Source organism: Oculina patagonica, chromosome 14 (assembly GCF_052425735.1).
Source record: "Oculina patagonica isolate OP01 chromosome 14, crgOcupat, whole genome shotgun sequence".
Classification (NCBI taxonomy): Eukaryota; Metazoa; Cnidaria; class Anthozoa; order Scleractinia; family Oculinidae; genus Oculina; species Oculina patagonica.
The window spans coordinates 8,542,678-8,563,459 of NC_135771.1; the positions used below are offsets into that span (position 1 = coordinate 8,542,678).

General features: G+C 38.4%; 1 protein-coding gene, 1 non-coding gene and 1 pseudogene across 3 annotated transcripts; 1 reads left to right on the plus strand and 2 right to left on the minus strand.

The window, feature by feature from the left end:
• Positions 1 to 150: 150 nt before the first annotated feature.
• LOC144638192 (PHD finger protein 24-like) lies at positions 151 to 6,483 on the plus strand (annotated as a pseudogene). Its single transcript, XR_013567894.1, has 6 exons — positions 151 to 463; positions 3,180 to 3,402; positions 3,910 to 4,101; positions 4,516 to 4,594; positions 4,836 to 5,035; positions 5,889 to 6,483. The product of XR_013567894.1 is annotated as a PHD finger protein 24-like (transcript).
• A 553-nt stretch (positions 6,484 to 7,036) lies between these two features.
• LOC144638188 (transmembrane prolyl 4-hydroxylase-like) lies at positions 7,037 to 17,685 on the minus strand. Its single transcript, XM_078497387.1, has 11 exons — positions 17,448 to 17,685; positions 15,968 to 16,049; positions 15,029 to 15,204; positions 14,452 to 14,510; positions 14,254 to 14,288; positions 13,600 to 13,765; positions 13,189 to 13,246; positions 12,205 to 12,317; positions 9,357 to 9,447; positions 8,630 to 8,756; positions 7,037 to 7,581 (listed from the first exon to the last, which is right to left on the minus strand). The coding sequence occupies exons 1-11, from the start codon at positions 17,577 to 17,579 to the stop codon at positions 7,223 to 7,225; spliced, it is 1,398 nt and encodes a 465-aa protein (XP_078353513.1). The 5' UTR covers positions 17,580 to 17,685; the 3' UTR covers positions 7,037 to 7,222.
• Trnag-gcc (transfer RNA glycine (anticodon GCC)) lies at positions 12,772 to 12,845 on the minus strand. The gene has a single exon. It is a non-coding gene; the product is annotated as a tRNA-Gly (tRNA).
• Positions 17,686 to 20,782: the final 3,097 nt, after the last annotated feature.

A 20,782-nucleotide genomic window follows, 5' to 3' on the forward strand; every position in this document is an offset into this window, starting at 1 on the left:
ATCATTACTCGTTTTATTCCGTCGCTTATTGTTTACCAGCTCGAGAAGTTCGAGTACTTTTGAGTGGAAGACTAATTAGTTTCACAATTATAGTTAATCACTTCCATTGTTGCGTCAAATAGACTGCTTTTGTTACTCGCTAATTAACGCTTGCATGTTAAAAGTACAAATGCAAATACGAACAGTTTTGAAGTTAACATGGGAAATATTGTACGTGCTGGGCGACGAGAGGAAGCCGAAATAAACCCTAACCAAATGCTCGCCACGGTCCGAGCCGCTGGCGTTTTCAAGGCAAGAAGAAAAGAATCGCAAAGAAAAACAACAGCAGAACAAATAGAAGAAATACTTGCGTGGAAGTTTCGAAGGAAGAAAGACGTTTTTGGTAGCGGAAAACTTGCCACTGTTGATGAATCGCAAGAAGGCGCTGACGATTCAGAAAAGAAGTTCTTAAGTTTGTGCGCAGGTAATCTAACTAAAATGGTTTTGATACTTAGCTGGCTGTAACAGTAGTATCTGGTATAGTTTGAAAACAACTTAACATCGCTGGTACATCTCAAATCTGATGCCCGTTTTACGACTATTCATATTTGGTTCTTTATAATAAATAATATCTAATAGCCGTTGTTTACCATATAAGTAATTTTATAAATCTCTTAATTTCATAGGAGCAAATAAGTTAAGTAATGCGGTGATGTAGGCTTAACACGGTAGGGCTTTACTTAATCTTATTTCTGAATAAATGCATTTATTATTGCGCGTTGCCAAGATTGTTGTTGTCGCTGAATGCCAAAAACTGTTTTTGTTTTAGTGTAAAGCCTGGGACAGAGGATGAGAGTTAATGAGAGTTCAAACTCTCGCTCCCGTTTGGCATGGAACTCTCATGCACTCTTATCGACTCTCATGCGTTCTCATCGACTTTGAACGTGCTCATATTTTTCGTGAGAGTCGATGTGAGTTTGACTGACTCTCGTTCTCGTTTGGCCCGAGTTGATGATAGTCGATGAGAGTTAACAAAAACTCTCATGAGAGACAACTCTCATCAACTCTCATCCTCGTTTGGCCCGGGCTGGAAAACAAGAAATACTAGTTATGCAACGCTTTCGAGTGGTATACTATGGAATATCCCACGAGTCAAGTGACAAGTGGGATATTCCATAGTATACCACGAGAAAGTGTTGTATAACTATTTTATACCATGCCATAGAAAATACGCTTACTAAATTTCGTCGAGAATACAATCGCAGCGCACGATGGGAAGGTTGGGTTGAATACCGTCGAATATACAACGGCTTTCCTGTATTCTGATTGGCTGTATTTTCTATGGCATGGTATAAATACACTTAGCTGTAGCCAGCATACCGGGAGGTTTATTAAACTGTAACCAGCACCTGTGAATAATTGATAACGCTGCATCTGAAATAATTATTTTTGGCTGGTTTAAAATTTGATTGTATATTTAGTTCTGATTGCCAGCAAACATTTTGAGGTTAATAGCCAAACTATACCAACCACTGTCTGACTGACAGTTTTTAGGCCGTTTTTGTTGAAGAGCATAACCTTACAGGGGCGTACCTAGGATTTTTTGTCTGCTGGGGCAAGTTTTCCTGGCGGGAGCAACTGGGGTCTTTTTAGATTAGTTTTTTTTCTTTTTTTCTTTAGTTTCCTTAGTTTTTCAGTTCCCTGGCGGAGGCAACTCCCCCCCATTCTCCCCCCCCCCCCACTACGTACGGCCCTGCCTTATTTTGTAAGAAAGGAATAACAGAAATACGCATACGGTTTTATTTCACAGGAATTATGTCCAAGCCACGATTGGATAAAAGACCAATTTGGTTTTGTACCGGATCTGGTTTTGGATATAACTTTAGATAATACTGGACATAGCTTTATACTTAGTTTTACGACCGTTTTACGATATCACTTTCGTTGTTATTGTTATCTAACTGCTCAATAAGCTAACAGCTACTTTCCTTTATCGGCGCACGCCCGAACTGCACGCGCAAAGGCAACTTATAATTAATTATTTCGTCAAATCCATAAAAGAACTCTGCAGTTGCGTCAAAATTTCCGACTTTACGAGGAGCTGCGAATATATTTCCGATAGCTTCCGATGATTTCCGAAGACTCTCGATGTCTTTTACACGCACAGTTTGAACGCGCGCATTTTGAACAAGTAATTAAAGGCTGGCTGCTAAGGTGTGAAAACACGAGTAAAATCACGAGCTTATCTTCCCCTCCTTCCAACTATAGTTCCATCGTCGCATCGCACAAGCCGCGCCACATGCGGTCTACCGTAGGAGTAATAATTTCGCCGGAAAGGCGTTTCTAAAAATAAAAAAGATTCCGAAAGGCTTGACTCAAGCGTAAAGTACGTATGGAAGCTTCGGGTAATGGGCTCCTGGTATTATGTATTTCTTTCTTAAGTTCACCAGACTTCCTCCACGATAATAAAGGGACTATGTCACGGATATTACCAGATTTTTGAACAGCCAAAATTTATATTTGTGTCGCAGGAAACCTAAAAATAATAGTACACTTTTATCAAAAGTTGCTATATTAGAACACTGAAACTATTTACGAGCATCTTTGGCTGCGAAAGGCTTGGATGGAACCAGATTGCAACTTGAAAAAGTTAGGCTAACTTGTTTCCGTGCGTCATCAAAAATCGCTATTTACAGCCGTAGATCGATTTTTATCCGCAAATTAATGTTAAATCTTCCTTTAGTTGTTCAAAGATTATGTTTGTTAGAGCGGTTTTCACTTGAGTGTCGAAAGTAATTTGCGTTTGCTTTGGTTTTGCGTTCACTACGCTAAGTGATTGGTTTAAAAATTTCGCGCCACTTTCTCGGCCAATCAGGAGTAAAACCAAAACCAATTGTGACTCGCTCGTGCACGTTTTCCCGCGCTTCGTGCCAACTACATGTATTTGCTTTGAGTTTTGATTGGTTCACTCGATTGTCTGTGTCCTTTGTGATTGGCCAGAGTAATTACTTTGGTTTTGGTTTTACGACACTCAATTGAAAACTGCTCTAGGAGTTAAGTTGCCTACCACTAATTTCAGAACAGTTAAGACCAAAAATCTGCGAAATCACCGTGACGTAGCTCCTTTAAATCGAAAGAGGAACATGAAACATCGATAGCTAGACGAGAAATTTTTAATTTCTTATCTTTTCTCTTTCCAGTGTCAATGTTGGCGACCGGGTAGCCATTAACGATACCAGTGTGGCGTGGAATGCTCTGCGTGAATCGGCAAACCGTGATAGGGCAGTCTTACAGTCAATTTCAAAAGAAACTGGGCGGCTTAGGAAAATAGCTGATATGATAAGGTTTGTTAGAAGAAGCTCAGTTGCAGCTCATCAGGGGAAGGTGTCCAGTGAGGAAATCTCATACAACGACGAATTTATAGTGAGTATGAGCAAGAGAATATAAAATACTTCGTATTCTGTTGGTATGAGACGTTGATTCTTCTTTGATTTATTTCTCATTAACTTATTAGTCAGCCAGTCTGTCCGTCTGTCTGTCTGTCTGTCAGTCAGTCAGTCAGTCAGTCAGTCAGTCAGTCAGTCAGTCCCAGACAGACTGTCAGTCAGTCAGTCAGTCAGTCAGTCAGTCAGTCAGTCAGTCAGTCAGTCAGTCAGTCATGATCAGTCAGTCAGTCAGCCAGTCCGTCTGTCTGTCTGTCCGTCTGTCCGTCCGTCAGTCAGTCAGTCAGTCAGTCAGTCAGTCAGTCAGTCAGTCAGTCAGTCAGTCAGTCAGTCAGTCAGTCAGTCAGTCAGGGAGATAGTGAGTAAGTGAGTCGGTCCGTTAGTCCCCTAATTCATTAATTCCTTTCTTCTTTCCTCTCTCTCTTCCTCCCCCCTCTCTACTCACATCCATCCTTGTGTATTTAACTTATATTAAATTTGTTTTCAGCCACATTGGGAAAATCACTGCCATATTTGTCACAGTTCTTCCACGGAGGACAGTGTTCTAAATCCCTGTCGTATCTGCCCACGAGTTTATCACACTGACTGCCTGGAGAGTCGAGGTTATCTTTCAGGAACCCTAGGACGTGAAACTGTAAAGCTCTCTACAACAGACATTGGTTGGAGTTGTTTCAACTGCGTAAGTATTGGATATGGACGGCGAGCAAAAACATTTGCTCTTAGCTAATTCCAGGGTTAAGTTCTAAGTTCTCAGTGGGGAAATGTGCATAGAGAAAAAACAAAAACAAAAACGCATGAACTCAACAAGTCTGGAAAGACGAGGGGGGCTGGGATGAGAGAGCAAAAACGGGAGTTGTAACGGTGCTTTCGCCCCACCCTTCCTAATCACCATTCAAGAAACACGAGAGATGATTTCAAAATGACAGGGTCTGCGTTTTGTGTCTGTTGTGTTTTTTTCACTTTCTCAGTAGGGAACATGCATTGTTCACAGTCTAGCCACACTGCTTGAATAATTTAAGAGAACTTACTTTTAGTAACTTTCCAGACTACTAAAAATACGGCGGAGGAGTAATTGCATTTGTACGTTTTGCAGGAAAATTTGTTCGATCTTTTATATGACACAGAAAAGATTGATATTATGGAAACATTTGATCGAATGGACACAAATCAAGGTTGGTATAGCAATTAATCCACACTTCCACTTAAAGAAATTATGTCAATTTTAATCTATAGAATATACACGTAATTTCCACTTAGGTTCAAATTTACCCCTACTAACGGAGTAACTTCTACCATATCAAAATGCTAATAAGTATTTGTACACCTTGAGAAAAAATTGAGGCAGTCAGGTGTAATATAAATTCATATGAAATAATTTTATTACATTTTATTCTTGTTTTGAAATCATTTCAGATTCATTTATAAACAAGGACGAGTTTCTAGAATACCAGAAAGATTGTTACCAAAAGCTACTTGGTTTGGAAATGCCAGGATTTCGAGTGTCTATTGAGGAGCGAACCTTTAATGACATGGATAGGAGTAACACGGAATTTATTGACTGGTGGGAGTTCATGATACCGATGTGCGTAAAAAAATTGAAAGAAAGAAAGAAGGTGATTATTATATTTTTTGTTTAAAAAAAGGTGCGGGGGAGGGGGAGAGGGAGGGGGGAGGGGGAGGGAGGGAGATTAGAGGCCCATCATGGCTTACTACTCTTCCTATGCATTGGTTGCACGATTTTATACGAGCTCTGATTGGTTGAAGCACGTTTTGATTGGCATTTGTGATGAGTTTGGCTTTTTTGTCTTACGACAGTCAGTAAAGAAGTGTTGTTGTAATATTTACGAAATAACAAACATTTTCCGAGTTTGTATCGAGTTTCGAAGAGCGAGAAAAACTGTAAGAACATGAGCCGTATTTTTTGACGAGTGTTTACACAACTTTTTGTCGTGTAAAGTGTCACAAACTTTCACGGGTGTTTTGATAACTCGATGTGAACACAAAGAAATTGTTTTCTATTTCTTTTAGAAAATATTAAGAGGAAAAGAAAGGAATCTCACTCCTGTATCAATGTGATATCAAAATGCAAACTCGCCTTGTTTGGTGTTTTCTTAGTGCATGCATTGTTACAAAATGCTTTCAAAACTTATAATAGTGCGATTTTCGAGTGTCGTAAAACCAAAACCAAAGTAATCATTCTGGCCAATCCGTGCAGTGAATCAATCAAAACTCGCAGCAAACACATGTAGCTGACACGCAGCGCGGGAAAATGTGTGCGAGTAAGTCACGATTGATTTTGGTTTTACTTCTGATTGGCTGAGAAAGTGGCGCTAGTATTTTAAACCAATCACTAAACGTAGAAGTACAAAACCAAATCAAACACGAATTACTTTTGATACTCAAGTGAAAACCGCTCTATATCATATATTGGTATTTCAAAGTGGGTTATTCCCTTCTTTTCTTCAGAGAACGCTCGTTGCTCTTCTTACGAAGCAAGAAATTAACAAAATCAAAGGATTCTTCAAAGTTTACGACCCAGAAGGAGAAGGTGAAATCAGCAAAATGTCCTCTCGACAGGTCTATAAAAGCTGGTATCTATCGCTAATAAATCGCCCACACGAAGACGTCCCTGTTTGGGACTGGCTTGGAACTGAATGGATCAAGAAAACTGAACCAAATTATGAGCAAGCACTGTATCAGCGGTGTGACACCATCAAGTGGAAAGACTTCGTGTCAAATCTCGTCTTGTATATCCTTGCCGCTCGGCCAAATACGGGTTCCATGCGACCCTATATTCCAAGTTTAGACAATTTTGGTGATTTATTCAAGGACGAAGAAGACGAAAATGACTATTATTAGCAGAAAAACCTGCTTCATCTTGTAGTATTTTTGTAGATAGCTTAAGAAGCTCTGCAGAGAATCGTACTTTTACTTCAACAGATCTTGAAATAGTATTTACATATATTCGGCCAAATAGCGGAGGCAAATATTCAACTTCAAGTAGTGATAAAGACAGCATTTTCTTATGTGTTTTTTTTTTCAGTAAAGGTAATATATGCAAGCGCATGTGTGTGTGCTTTCAAGCAAAGGATGGAACACAGAAAGAGACTATTTATAGTTTTAAGACAAGAGAAGAAGAGCGAGGACTCCCGGCTGAAGGGTCTAAACGAGGCTTTGACAGTTAAAATATCGGCGTTCTTTTCTCAAAACCTCAAGTGCCGGTCCAAAATCATAACGTAAGTTACACTCCTAAGCGTGACAAAGGACATTCCAATCCTTTCATACTGGAGTCTCCCCCGTCCCGACCCCGGTAGCGAGACAGGGTAGGCTGAGGCTTTCGAATATGTATTATTTTTTATAGTAGCTTGTTTCTTAGCTCCAAGAAAAGACACTGTTTTACTGCTTGGGTCATGTGCTCATACACCCCTTAACTCCTGGTTCCTTAGATTTTAGAAGTAAAAAATATTGTCCGTTCCGCTATCGTTCCGCATCAATCTATAGATTGATGATCGCAGATCAGTTTCCTCTTTTTCAATCGGAATCAAGTAGGAAACAAGATACTCACAAAAAAGTTAGGAAGTGTTCTCGACACACAATCAAAACTGCTTTAAGAATCAAACAACAGCAAGAATTTATTTAAAAACAGCAGTACTATCTAACAACAAAACGCAATAATGACACAATTATAAAATGGTTGACAGAGGTAACCTTCTTTAAATCTCCTAGTGGCAACTTACAAATTTTCCTCACTGATCTCCGTTTATTTCTTAAAGTGCAGGAGAAATTGATATTAATTATTATTAGAGTTCAAGCTTTACATCATATGAACCATCTCCATTTTCTTTGGCCTCCTTGATCACTTTTTCTTTCTGTTCTTTCGTTTCTTCATCTTTCTCCATCCCACTTTTCTCCTCTTCAGTTCCTTCCTGTTTCACTTCGCTTTCCTTTGCACCCTCGCCTGTTTTTATCGCCTCTCCTTTCCAGTTGGTGCCCAGCTCGTATTTCGTTTCGTCTTTCCCGTAATCAATCCAGCCCTTAAAAGCATCTCCTGTCCCGGGTTCTCCAACCAAAGTCAGCCACAGGTTCGCAACCCATTTTGTTCCTTCCAATACATCACAGCCGCCATGTTGAGACAGTTGGTTCAGCTCACCAAGCCAGCCTGCAAAACATTTTCAAATGCATGGATTAGGGGTATGTTTTTTTTTTTAAACTTAAAAATCTAAACATATTAGAAATCGCACAAAAAAGGTGGAGGTTTCCAGTCGGATTAGCCGCAGGCACGCAGCAGTCAGAAAAATTAAAATTTCAAAAGATTAATGAGTAGTACAATAGCTCTGCACATGCGTTCGTGCGTTACAAATCTTTCTACATTTCTTTGCCGTTATTTAACAAGCTGGAATAATCAAATTCTGCGTATATTGAAACATGTGAGCTAAAAAATAGACAAAAGCAGACAAATTCAATTTTTACTGGGCTTTAGTAACTCTTTGCTTTTTGGATTTAAGGCTTAAAAGCCTCAAGGGTTTGGTGGCGAAACAGTGAAAAAATGCGTTTCTATCAAAAACTAAGCGCGTCTTTCTGTACATCTACCCATCCCCTGGCTGGTACATTTTGTCTAATACCCAGTCTTGGCCGTGTTTTCCAAAACAAAATGGCGTCGAAACGTTTGAAAGTGATGCACTCGATGGCTGCTTGTTCTTCCAAAATCAAAGCAATCTCCAATCAACCAACACAGGAAGGAACCTCTGTTATCAGTGGATGATGTGGTTAGCATTTAAGACAGCTGCATGTGGATTTCGAGGATTTATGATCTGTTTGAACCAGGTGTGGTCGGAGTGCTTTCTTTATACAGACCGGTCACTCGTATCTTCCAGTCTCATATAATCTTTTGTACCAAATGTAGGTGTATAGAACATAAATTGTGCAAAATGGGGATCAAGTGGCTCTCATGTAATGCACAAAGGCAACTACAGGCACTAGGTATGTTGAATGATATAAACAAAGCCGCATGGTACAGAAGTGTAGTGTCGGTAGTGAATGAAGGAAGTGTTAATTACATAGACAGATAGATATAAAATTGTAGGGTTACAACAAAAATGAGTGCTTCTAAATTCATACTCGAAATTACAATCTAAAGAAAACTTGTAACTGAACAATTGAAAACGTAGATTGTTTCGAAAATGAAAGCAAAAATATTTCACATTTACCTGTATTTTTGTCCAGCAAGTGATTGTACCACATGATCGCCTTTCCTTTCTCTGGTTTGACGACAAGATTGCTTTTGTGGCAGTTTTGAGCGAGATTGCACTTCCAACCATCTTCCTTCTCCCAAGCCTAAACAAAGGACGAACAGGAAGCTTAGGTTGTGTTCACACTTGGTGCCTTGGCACAGTGCCCGAGTACGATTCTCACTGGACACTAATGTGAACATACTTTTTTTTCAAGTACCCTCGCCATAATTTCGGCACCTTGCCCGTGGCCGAGTTACTCATGCACTTAATGGTACTTGGGTACCTTGGTTTTCTGTGTGTGAACAGGACGTTTTTTTTTTCTCAGGTACCAGTTGCTCGGGCACTAAGGCCCCGTCCACATTAACCCGGGTAAATTTGAAAACGATACGCTTCATTAGTAAGTAAAAGTAAAGTCTTTATTTAACGAGGGTAGCACTAAAATAACATAAAAAATACTAACAAACCAGTGGCCCTCTAAAATTATTTACAATAAAATATAAAAATACACTATTTCACGCTCCAAGTCCAAACGCTCATTGGTGAGCGTTTTTGAAAAGCTCCGTTTTCGGTGACCGAAAACGCCGTTTCAGTGTGGACGGTTGGCCTAACCGGAGAAAAAAAGATGCGTTTTCAAATTTACCCGGGTCAGTGTGGACGGGGCCTAAGTGTGAACACAATACATATCGTTAAATGTCGTCCATACCTCTTGTGAAAACGTTTCGTTGCCTGCCACAGGAAACGCAGTCTCTCCGCCTTTTTCAGGTTCGTTTAGGTACAGTAATACTGTAGCTAGTCTGTAAAACAAACAAAATAATGTATATATAACGACAAGATTGGTGTCAGTCGGTAGTTACAGCTTACGTATTTTGCATGATTTATCACCGTTATATTCGCGAGGGGATTTTAAGTGATTTCGTCTTTTTGCCATTTCATTAACCCGATTTCGCACTCTCTTAGAATACAAAACGCTGCGGAAAGTCAATTTTTATTTTCAAATTAATACTTTTAGCTTACAAGTAGAGTTCGTAACATTTCGATTAGCGAATCCTCGAGAATTCTTACAGTCGCCGATATTTGAAAACAAAAAATCGCCTATATCACGTTACATCCACTGGTCGAGTACAGGGGCACACATTGTAGTATTAAGACGAAATCCACTAGGAAGTCGAGTAATATTTATTAAAGTTGGACAAAAATCAATTTCCAGAATACTTTAAATCCTATTGCGTTATTTCCTACCCTTAATAAAAGGTAAAGATGTAAGTAATTATCCGTAATAACACCAACAACAATTTCTTATCAGAGTCTGAGAAAATGAATTTCAAAGTTCACAAGGTATAGGCAAAATCTCACGTGTAGCCATTTTGTAAATTCGTCTTAAGCGATTCAGTGGAATTTAGCGGAACTTCAAAATGTGTTTTCGATGTGTGGTGTTGTTAGAAAAGGTTTCTTTTGATAAGATATTTGAAGCAGTAACAAAAAAGGTTTCCAATAAGGTGAAAATAATTCTGGTACAACAATTTCTTATCAGAGTCTGAGAAAATGATATTTAAAGTTCACAAGCTATGGGCAAAAGCTTACATCTTTTAAGCGATTCAGTGGAATTCAGCGGAACTTCAAAATGTGTTTTCGATGTGTGGTGTTGTTAGAAAAGATTTCTTTCGATAAGATATTTGAAGCAGTAACACAAAAGCTTGCAATAAGGTGTAAATAGTTTTGGTACATAATTTTGTCCAATAACTACTCGAAGTCCAGGCGGATTTCCTCTTAAGTAACATGAAGTCCTAAGTGATCGCTGACTGGCGGTAGTGAGGTGTCGGAGTTGAAAGCTGTGTCGTGCTAGCTGTATGAATCAGTCGCATTCTTCTTCTTCTTCTTCTTCTTCTTCTTCTTCTTCTTCTTCTTCTTCTTCTTCTTCTTCTTCTTCTTCTTCTTCTTCTTCTTCTTCTTCTTCTTCTTCTTCTTCTTCTTCTTCTTCTTCTTCTTCTTCTTCTTCTTCTTCTTCTTCTTCTTCTTCTTCTTCTTCTTCTTCTTCTTCTTCTTCTTCTTCTTCTTCTTCTTCTTCTTCTTCTTCTTCTTCTTCTTCTTCTTCTTCTTCTTCTTCTTCTTCTTCTTCTTCTTCTTCTTCTTCTTCTTCTTCTTCTTCTTCTTCTTCTTCTTCTTCTTCTTCTTCTTCTTCTTCTTCTTCTTCTTCTTCTTCTTCTTCTTCTTCTTCTTCTTCTTCTTCTTCTTCTTCTTCTTCTTCTTCTTCTTCTTCTTCTTCTTCTTCTTCTTCTTCTTCTTCTTCTTCTTCTTCTTCTTCTTCTTCTTCTTCTTCTTCTTCTTCTTCTTCTTCTTCTTCTTCTTCTTCTTCTTCTTCTTCTTCTTCTTCTTCTTCTTCTTCTTCTTCTTCTTCTTCTTCTTCTTCTTCTTCTTCTTCTTCTTCTTCTTCTTCTTCTTCTTCTTCTTCTTCTTCTTCTTCTTCTTCTTCTTCTTCTTCTTCTTCTTCTTCTTCTTCTTCTTCTTCTTCTTCTTCTTCTTCTTCTTCTTCTTCTTCTTCTTCTTCTTCTTCTTCTTCTTCTTCTTCTTCTTCTTCTTCTTCTTCTTCTTCTTCTTCTTCTTCTTCTTCTTCTTCTTCTTCTTCTTCTTCTTCTTCTTCTTCTTCTTCTTCTTCTTCTTCTTCTTCTTCTTCTTCTTCTTCTTCTTCTTCTTCTTCTTCTTCTTCTTCTTCTTCTTCTTCTTCTTCTTCTTCTTCTTCTTCTTCTTCTTCTTCTTCTTCTTCTTCTTCTTCTTCTTCTTCTTCTTCTTCTTCTTCTTCTTCTTCTTCTTCTTCTTCTTCTTCTTCTTCTTCTTCTTCTTCTTCTTCTTCTTCTTCTTCTTCTTCTTCTTCTTCTTCTTCTTCTTCTTCTTCTTCTTCTTCTTCTTCTTCTTCTTCTTCTTCTTCTTCTTCTTCTTCTTCTTCTTCTTCTTCTTCTTCTTCTTCTTCTTCTTCTTCTTCTTCTTCTTCTTCTTCTTCTTCTTCTTCTTCTTCTTCTTCTTCTTCTTCTTCTTCTTCTTCTTCTTCTTCTTCTTCTTCTTCTTCTTCTTCTTCTTCTTCTTCTTCTTCTTCTTCTTCTTCTTCTTCTTCTTCTTCTTCTTCTTCTTCTCCTTCTTCTCTAAACTGAGCATGTTGTGTTTATGCCTGTTGTCTTGGGGGCCTTTCCGGACTTAGCACACATCGGCTCGATAACTCAATTTTCTTTAAAAAGTTTACTGGACTTTTTTATGGCTAATGAGGCTTTTAAGTGACTTCTGTTGCCTTTCCCTATAAATACCTTGTATATTCTCAATGCTAGGCGATGTGAAACCTTTTATAATGAGCTTGGACTGCCTGTGGTACCAGGAGCAACGGTTGTCACATAACACATCACTTTAATTTACCCTTCGGATTTGTAGAGTAGCTTATACAACTAATATCTCCGAGCATTTCACAGTAACACAGTACAATGGGCAAAGATCACTGTTGGGGAATCACGGAATAGGGGGAAAATTTACCCCTCCCTCCTCCTTCTTCCTTCGTGTCAAACTCTCACCTGCACAGTCGACAGTCCTCATCTTCTGAGAAAGAGCAGCATGGTACGCCTTGTTCAAGATCATCTGAGTCGTGATGACAGTGGTAATGCCCATGAACGTCATACTTGACGACCTGGCGAAATAAAAAACGTTTTTTACCGCCAGCATCTATAGATAAGTCGTCTTTATGATCCTTATAACTACAGTTTGGATGGCCCTATCAGTTCCTCCATGTTACCTCTCAGCAGCAGTTTGCAGATCATTGAAACTGAAATTGAAACTTTATTTACCCTCGGTATTATGAGCCGTGTTAGGGCTCTAGCAAGTATATGCTAATGAAACCGAGCATTTCACAGTATACAACACAATGCGCAAAGATAGACCACAACACAGGGAACTCCGTGCCCTACTCTTTTCGATAAGTGTGTGGGTTCTTTAACGTCCCCTGTTGACCATAACACTGAAGATGCAGGAGACGGGGCCTACGGTTTATCGTCCTTATCCGAGAAGACTAGAATATCTAACCATTTGCAGATGTCATTGCAAAGGCAGCATATTCTCCTCAGTTATTTTAAGACCCTGAGTGTTGGTCCGGTCTGGGACTCGAACCCGAGACCTCCCGCACGGCAGTCCGGCGCTCTACCAACTGAGCTAACCGGTCGGCGGTTATTACAGTTGGTTTCCCCAACGGTTCGCCGGTAGCTATTAATACTCCAGAGGGGCACAGTGAGAGTAAAGTTTCTTGCAGAAGAACACAAGAAAATGACTCTGGCCAGTTCCCAAACTCACACCGCGCAATTCCGAGTCTAAAGCGCTAGACACCGTGTCTTCCACCTCTGCATTTTTGAGTATTAGGCAACAATTTCGCGTTGGTGGCTTTTTCAACTCAAATTGTGTACGAGGAACCGTGTTGTAAACCTTCTGTACAATTTAACTTACTATCTTTGTGCTTCGCTTATTTTGGCCATTCATTATGCGAGCTGTCAATCAAACCAGTTACATACCTGTAAAGGTTCTGTTTTGTTAATAAATTCTTCTGGAAGATGACTTAAACGCGACAATCTAGCAAAAGAAAAGAAGGAGAAAGGGAAGGAATTTTTAAGAGGAAATCTCGTAGAATGGCGATAAACCACAGTCATGATCAATAAGCTCTATTAGTGCGAAGCTTGTTGCATTGGTTGCAGAGAGTAGGAATCACTGAGGAATTAGTTCTTATATCTGCAATCGTTTCAGCAAGTTGTCACGTAATGATGATAACGTTGCGATGTTTGCGGCAACTTGCCACGTAACGCCATTGCGTGACAAGTTGCAATTGTTTTTGAACAAATGGAACATGACACCGTTAGATAATGCCTTACTGATCAGCTGAAATAGTAAGAAACGTTTTTGTTCTTTGCTCGGTACCATTCTCCTACCTGCCATGAAAATCCGAGAGGATTGGATACTTGGGATCGTTGTGGAACATCCAAACCTGTCGGCTGTTGCGACTGCGCAGTCGAGGTTTTGTCCTGCGCACTTTGTCAAAGTAATCTTTAATGACTGGAACAGTTACTTTGCTGAATTCTTCAAAATCGATCTTTCCTAAAATACGAAAGAATTGCAAAAAAAAAAAAGCCAAGTTCAAATAGGTTTTTTTTTTAAAAAAAAAGGAAGTACAAAATATACACTTCATAATCTAGCTGGTTGTCAAATCTCGCCGCAAACTACTAATAGCAGTGAACTTGTAGCTTTAATAATCAATATTCATTGCCATTATCAATAAGAATTTTTCCGAAAGGGATCCGGTCACCTTATTTCTCGTTTACAACACGAATAGATTGTCAAACGGCGCAGCGCTTGGCTTGGGAGCGAGCCAGTGACTCTAATGAGTTGCATGTCTTGTATGTTTGTGTCTTTGGATTTAAAAGAGTGGAAAAAATCATGAACTTGAAAATATTTACAATTGAGTGTGAACGGATTCTCGACTACCCAGCGCAAAGTAGATGAAATTTAGAACCGTCAACTCGCAAATAGAATAAAAATAATTTGTGTAGCCTTTCCACACCGTTGGTTGCTAAGTGTAAACTCACCGTTATTGTCTTTGTCCATTTCAAGTTCTTTGAACCTAGGAACCAAATGAGACATTTCTATTCAGTATATACCTTTTTCACATTTTGAAGCTGCGTCTATATAAAGTAACACATCATCCAATCAGAGGACGTGATCAATAGTGATTATTATAAAAACAAATTATTTAAGGAGGAGGCAATCATACTAATTTTCCTTACATTTCAAGAAGATCTTCTTCAGTGAAATATAGGTCTTCCTTTCCACGGACATGCATAATCTGAAAGATTTACAACGAATTAAAATTCTATAACGTTCGCTTAATTTATGAAGTCATACGAACTCTAAGTGATAGAAAGGAATTATTTGGACAGTACGGCATGTCGAAAGAAGATTGTGAAAACTTAAAAAGCCATATTAATTAAACTAAACTAACTTGTAAAAGTTCAGGTTGGAAATTTGTTCCCACTGTCGGTAGTATCTCAAAGTAATAGGTTACTGTAACAATATTTTAGTACTGTTGTGTCTGTCAAACCATTAATGGTGAGTTAATTATGGAGCAGATATACGTTTTATCTTCTTGCGTGTAATTGTGCCAAAAATCTGTCACATTTTTTCTGTTTTTGAATAATTTAGTTCGCAATTTCAAGAGTGTTTCTGTTTCTTTCCTACTGGCTAATTTGATTTTTAGACATCTTTCGACTGTCCTTACATGACATGGTAAGCCCTAAAATGGGATACCGCATGAAACATGGCCAACGGTAGTCTACTGCATGCTCAAGCCCTTTTTAGACCTACCTCAACAGGCTCTATAAATCCGTCATTGTTGTTATCCCAGATTTTAAAAGTCCTCTCCGATGTTTCATCATCAATGGTTTGGTTAGCTTTCTGTAACGGACTCTTCTCCAAACCGAGGCGCTTGGCGTAACTGATCAAATGGTCACATTCCACATCAGTCAGAAAATTTGGAATCTCTTGAATAAAATAAGACAAAGAAAATGAAGTAAATTTTCAGCTGGCCAAGGAAGAAGGCACTGTCTTCAAAATAAGAAGAACATATAACAATTACTTTTTCCACTTTTGTTTGGAGCGGTTTTTCAATTGCAAGTCTTCAGTGTCTTTCAGTTGGCTTTCGTGAGTTTTCTGATCGGTTAAAAAATACTCTTGCAACATGTCGTAGCCAATCAATGTCATCAGGTGGGGCGGGTTTTCCGTGAGTTCATGCACGTTTTCCCGCGCTGGGAGCATGTTGCATGTTTTCTCGCGGTTGCTACCGGTTGAGTTTTTTTTACTTAAATTCTGTTTGTTGCTCCCGAAGCAATACTACCGCTATCAGCTAAAAACAAATCAATCTCGTGCTTAACAAATAATTTCCAAATACCTTTACCACTAGTTGTTCGCTTTTCGCTTGTGGGAGAGAAAGTGGTATGCGAAGCAATCAAGAATACAAAAAGGTATAGCTACGTATCACAAATCGAGTGTGTCACGAAAACTGTTCGTAATTTGTTTTCAGTGTAAACACAGTTTATTTGTCTTGCAATTTTTGCCTTAAAACCACTTTGTGCGCTTCAGAAGCAGTGTTAGTATTGCACAGAGCTGATGTGGTCTTGTTATAAATAAAAATATAAAAATGTTTTAAAAAATAACATGAAAGGTAAAGCTATTTATTCTCAAGAAGGGCTCATCTAAATTTCGTAAATTCCGTCTACCCCTACTGCATCCTCATATAAACCTCACCAAATATCGGCGGTTTCATGCTGATGGTCTTTACTTTTCTCTTGTGAAATGGAAATATCATCACCTCCTCTTCGTGACCAACCTTCAATAAAAAAGAAAGAAAGGTTAAGAAATGAATATGGAACTGCAAGCAAAGTTCTTCTTCAAATGGAAGAGCCTGCGTCGCAGACGCTCTGCAACCCCCCCGGGGGGGAGTACTCCCATTTATGGGCTATATAGGTATGTGCCGCCCCATAGGGTATGGTTTTTGAGGTTCTCAGTCCTTAAATAGGGTATCTTTTTTGATCCTTTTGGCAATGTGTTCCCGGTGTGATCCTTAGATAGAATACCTTAATTCTATCAGCTAAAAAAACGCCCAGCTAAACGTAAAAAGGCATCCGTTCAAGTGTTAGTAAAGCGATTTTAATTTCATAAAGATTTGTGTTTTGCTGTGCGCGGTTAGCCGTTATTTGCGTCGTCACGGATCATTTCTTCTTCCCTTGAAGAGGGTGTCATTTTTCAGTTTTGGGCCTTTCCCCCCCCCCCGGGTCTGCAACGCAGGCTAGTAATGGAACTGAAAAAGAAAAAAAACGTTAGCATGTCAATCCATAACTGCTGTACATGTGGTACGAGATAAAATGTTTTGTATACTTTACATAAAAAAATGGTTGTAATCTGCCTGAAGTTTTAACAATGTGGTGATTTTGACGCGTTCCTTTACATCGAAGTCGCAGACCAAAAACTGTATAGTATTTGCCAAAACGTTGGACAAAATTAAAACACCAGCGTGAAAAGTTTTTATTTCCAAATTTGTTTTCTTTATATCTCATCGGGCGAATTTAAAAATGAGTTTGCGTCTTTCAATAAGGAACGAACGTGATTTCACTCACGAAGCAAGACTAAATTGACAGGTGGCAGTATCAAAACACAGATTCCCATTACTAGTTCTATTCATTTTTTAAGCAACAGTCCGGAGAATTTGAAGTTCCTGAAAGTATAAGTAAAGGAGGCTTTTCCATCAAGCTGCAGCCCGCAAATACATACGACTCTCATCGATCCTTGCCAATTTTGTTAAGGGTTTTCGCCAGAGAGTCTCGTGAACACTCGAAGCGGCTAGAGTCGTGAGAGGCGGCTGTATTCGCACTGATTGCTATCAAGTTGACTTGGACAGAATTTTTTCAGTTACAAATCTGATTTAGGCGATGACGAGATAAATACAGTGGAGAAAATGATTGTGTTGAAAACAATACGAACAAACACGCTTGTTCGGAAAAGACCTCAGAACAGGCAAAATACGTTTCCATTAAAAGGAAGTGCCTTAGCGTGTTACGCACGTGGTTGCTCAAGTTTATCAATTTGCTCTTTTAGCTTGAAATCTCAAAAAGAGGGCGTTAATTGTCTTATAATTTTTATTGTCCATCATTAGGGCAAATTTACGCTCGGCTTCTCAGTAGAAGATACTAAAATGATATTCTTGAAGAATTTCAGATTTTCAGCTTACCTTCACTGGGTCTCGCAGATTTGGAGTCCATTTTGTTTTGTCGATTGTATCTTCAGATTTCTCGCTGTTCACTTCTATTAGGCAGCATAGCAAAATAAGGCAAGGAAAAGCAAGATATCTCCAGTTTTCCATGCTTGCTTAAAATCAAGGATCTTCTCGCTTGTAACCGTGTGATAAATGAGGTATTTGTGTTCGAGGTTTGTGGCGAATATCGATTTTTCAGGGTTTTTACCGGTTCCTGCACAAGAACAAAGCAGAGGTCGTGACGTCACGAAGCGAGTTTTAACCAGTTGTGACAGCTGTGTGGTGAAGTAGTTTAAAGGAAGTTTCTCTCCAACGGTTTAACATTGTTAACAAGATCTCCGCTCGGAGGAAAAGCAAATTGTACTACCTCGGTGAATTTTAAACATTATTCTGTCATTTCTTGTTGGATTTTTCCCCTCAGAAAGTGATCGTTAACTTGATTTTTCATTGACGATTTCTATTCGTTTTGTTGGTTTAAAAAAAATGCTTCATGTAAACACGTGTTGTGCAATTATAATGATATTGTTTTTAAACAGGTACAAAGATCTGAAAGCATTTTTGTGATTAAATGATCTTGTCTCTGATGTGATCACAAGATTTTGCATTTTTACAAGTCTGTATAGATTCCGTTTCTGTAAATTGTATATCATCGAGTTTAAGTTTAGTATGCAAGTTAAATACCTTAATGTATTCCCCTCGTAGAAAAGGTATAAACTGAACTCCTTTAAATAATTATTTTTTTAAATTGTAATCGCAAGACTTTGTATATGTTTCGCAGGGTTGGAAAACATTATATCTGTAATGAATATGTCAGCGAGGTTACGCAATTTAAATGCCTTCATAATCTCTCTTAGGTAGATGAGGTATAAAAATCTTCTTATTAAAGAAGGAATTAAGCGAAAAAAAATCGCAAGATTTTACATTTACACTTAGGCTTTGAAACATATGGTTATCGCTTCAGTATTCTGCAACATATCAGCCATTTTATGCAGTTTTTTCTGTCTCTCTTCCCTATGTAGAGCAGGCTTAAAACGAACTGAAGAAAAATTATATTTTGAAGAATTCATTTCAGATTGAGCCTCTCTTTGGGTAGTACTACCTACTAGTTTTTTTTTTAAGCCGATCTTCGTTTTATCTTCGTTCGTTTTTTCTGTGAAATGTGGTGAAATGCCAAAATTCAGAAATAACAGATATTTTCTGTAGTGTTTATGAGTTTTGACAGCTTAATATCAGAGTGTTCAATTTGATCACGCGAACTTTGGTCAAATTCAGATCTTCGCTTTAATCTTGAGATCTTCGTTTTTCCGCGGTGATCTTCGCGTCTTCGATTTCTTCGGAAATATCCACAGAGAGGCTCTTATTTTGCAGACTTAAAAATATTGATGGCGACAGCAGACACATGTTATGCAATTTAAATGCTTTTAGGCCTTTCTTATGTGTAACAGGTTTGAAAAACTGGAAACAAACAGACGAAAAGAAAAAAGACAAAACCTTTGTTGAGCTTCTGCAGGTTGCATAGTTTGGTTAACAAAGCAGTCAGCTGAAACTCATTTGAATTTATGAATTGAAAAGAAAAGCGAAAACAATAGCACTGTCAGGGAGACAGGTGATAAATAAGATAATCGATATTAAGTAAATTCTCAAAACTGACGTTAAAGTATATGCGAAGAAACAGTCAGGAGAATATATATTTCGGTCTCAGAGACTTCTTTAAAAAGTGGTAAAATATTAACAAAAGCCTTTAGCGTCACCATATTGACCAACGAGCCCAAGTTTTCTAGAGCAAATAATCAACAAGGCACAGCCAAATTGATCATCAAGCATCTTAAGGATTAAAACAAATTGATAATGCGGCGAGCAGTCCCTTTTTAATCTAAAATCCATGGAGACGAACATGAAATAGTGACGCAAAGAATACGACCGCCGAAACCTCGAGCCGCGAGTTGTAGCGCGGGCGCCGAAAGAAGAGTTCTTCTTCTGGCGCCCGCGCTACTCGCAACTCGCAGTTCGCGGCTTCGCTGCTTGCAGTCTACAAATTGATTTTTATTATATAAACTAGAATAAATTACCAGGATTTATCTCGCTGAAAAAAATCATATCTTCACACTGTATAAGATATGATATCTTTCACATTTGAAGATATCGATTTCGATACATTTGCTTACTAGTTTGCCATGTTTCAATGTTGAATGGATCAAATTAAAATTTGTCAATATTAAGTCGAAACATCCTTGGATCTTCCTCAGCAATCTTCGGACATTTTCGGAAAAGTTCGGAAAATGTCCGGAAACTTCGTTTGATCTTCGGACAACATTTTGAAAATCTTCGGAAAATCGCCATGACCCTCGTTATAAGTAGCTTTGTAAAATAAACAAAATAATACATGGTTGCTTGGAGATATGAAATTTCTCTTCTCGTGTTCAATGCGCAACCAAGTATTATCCTCTCTATAATCAACTGGAACAGCTGCAGCGGTCGATATCGCGTCAGTTCAATTTCCAGAGCGCGTTTTGGACGAAGAATTAGCTTTCGCACCAAGAAAACAAAACGCGAAACAAAAATACTAGAAATAAAACCAAAGAGCATAATAACGAGCGAGCTCGATTTAACGAGCATAATTCCACGTATAACCTGAGACAATCAGATTTTTCTACTCCTAGATACAACACTGTTACTTATGGAAAGCACTCTTTGCGTTATGTAGGACCCAAACTATGGGGAAAACTTTCTACGGCTGACAGATCAGCCAAGACTCTGCAGGCTTTCACAAACCGTATTCGCAAAAAAGATATAACTCCCTTAATGGACAGCGGCTGTAAGGGATGCATCCTATGCTGCACTTAGTGCCTCTCAAGTCAAAACATTATTATAAGATTTTAACATTTTTTACACCATAGATTATAATAACATTTTTTATATGACTTATATATATTTTTATTGTATTTATATTTAGTATTAGTGTAGCTTTTAGTTTTTAGCAGTGTCCCCTAATTAGTATGGTTTTATTTTCCAGGCTATAAGGCTCTGACACTTAAATAAAGTTTCTTATCTTATCTTATCTTATCTTATCTGTAAGAGTGGTTGAAGTTTATGAAGACTGCAATGGACAAAAATCCACAAAGGCGAATTATGGGGAAGCGTATTGTTAAAAGAGTCGCACATATTCCTGCATATTGGAAGTGGAGTTATTTAGTTTTTTTGAGGCCGAGGGAGCTATCTGTAATTAAATGGTAGAAATTATTTCTTTGCCCAAGAGTTAACTGATTCAATATTAAATGAGTAATTTAATTGGAAACACAAAATCACAATTT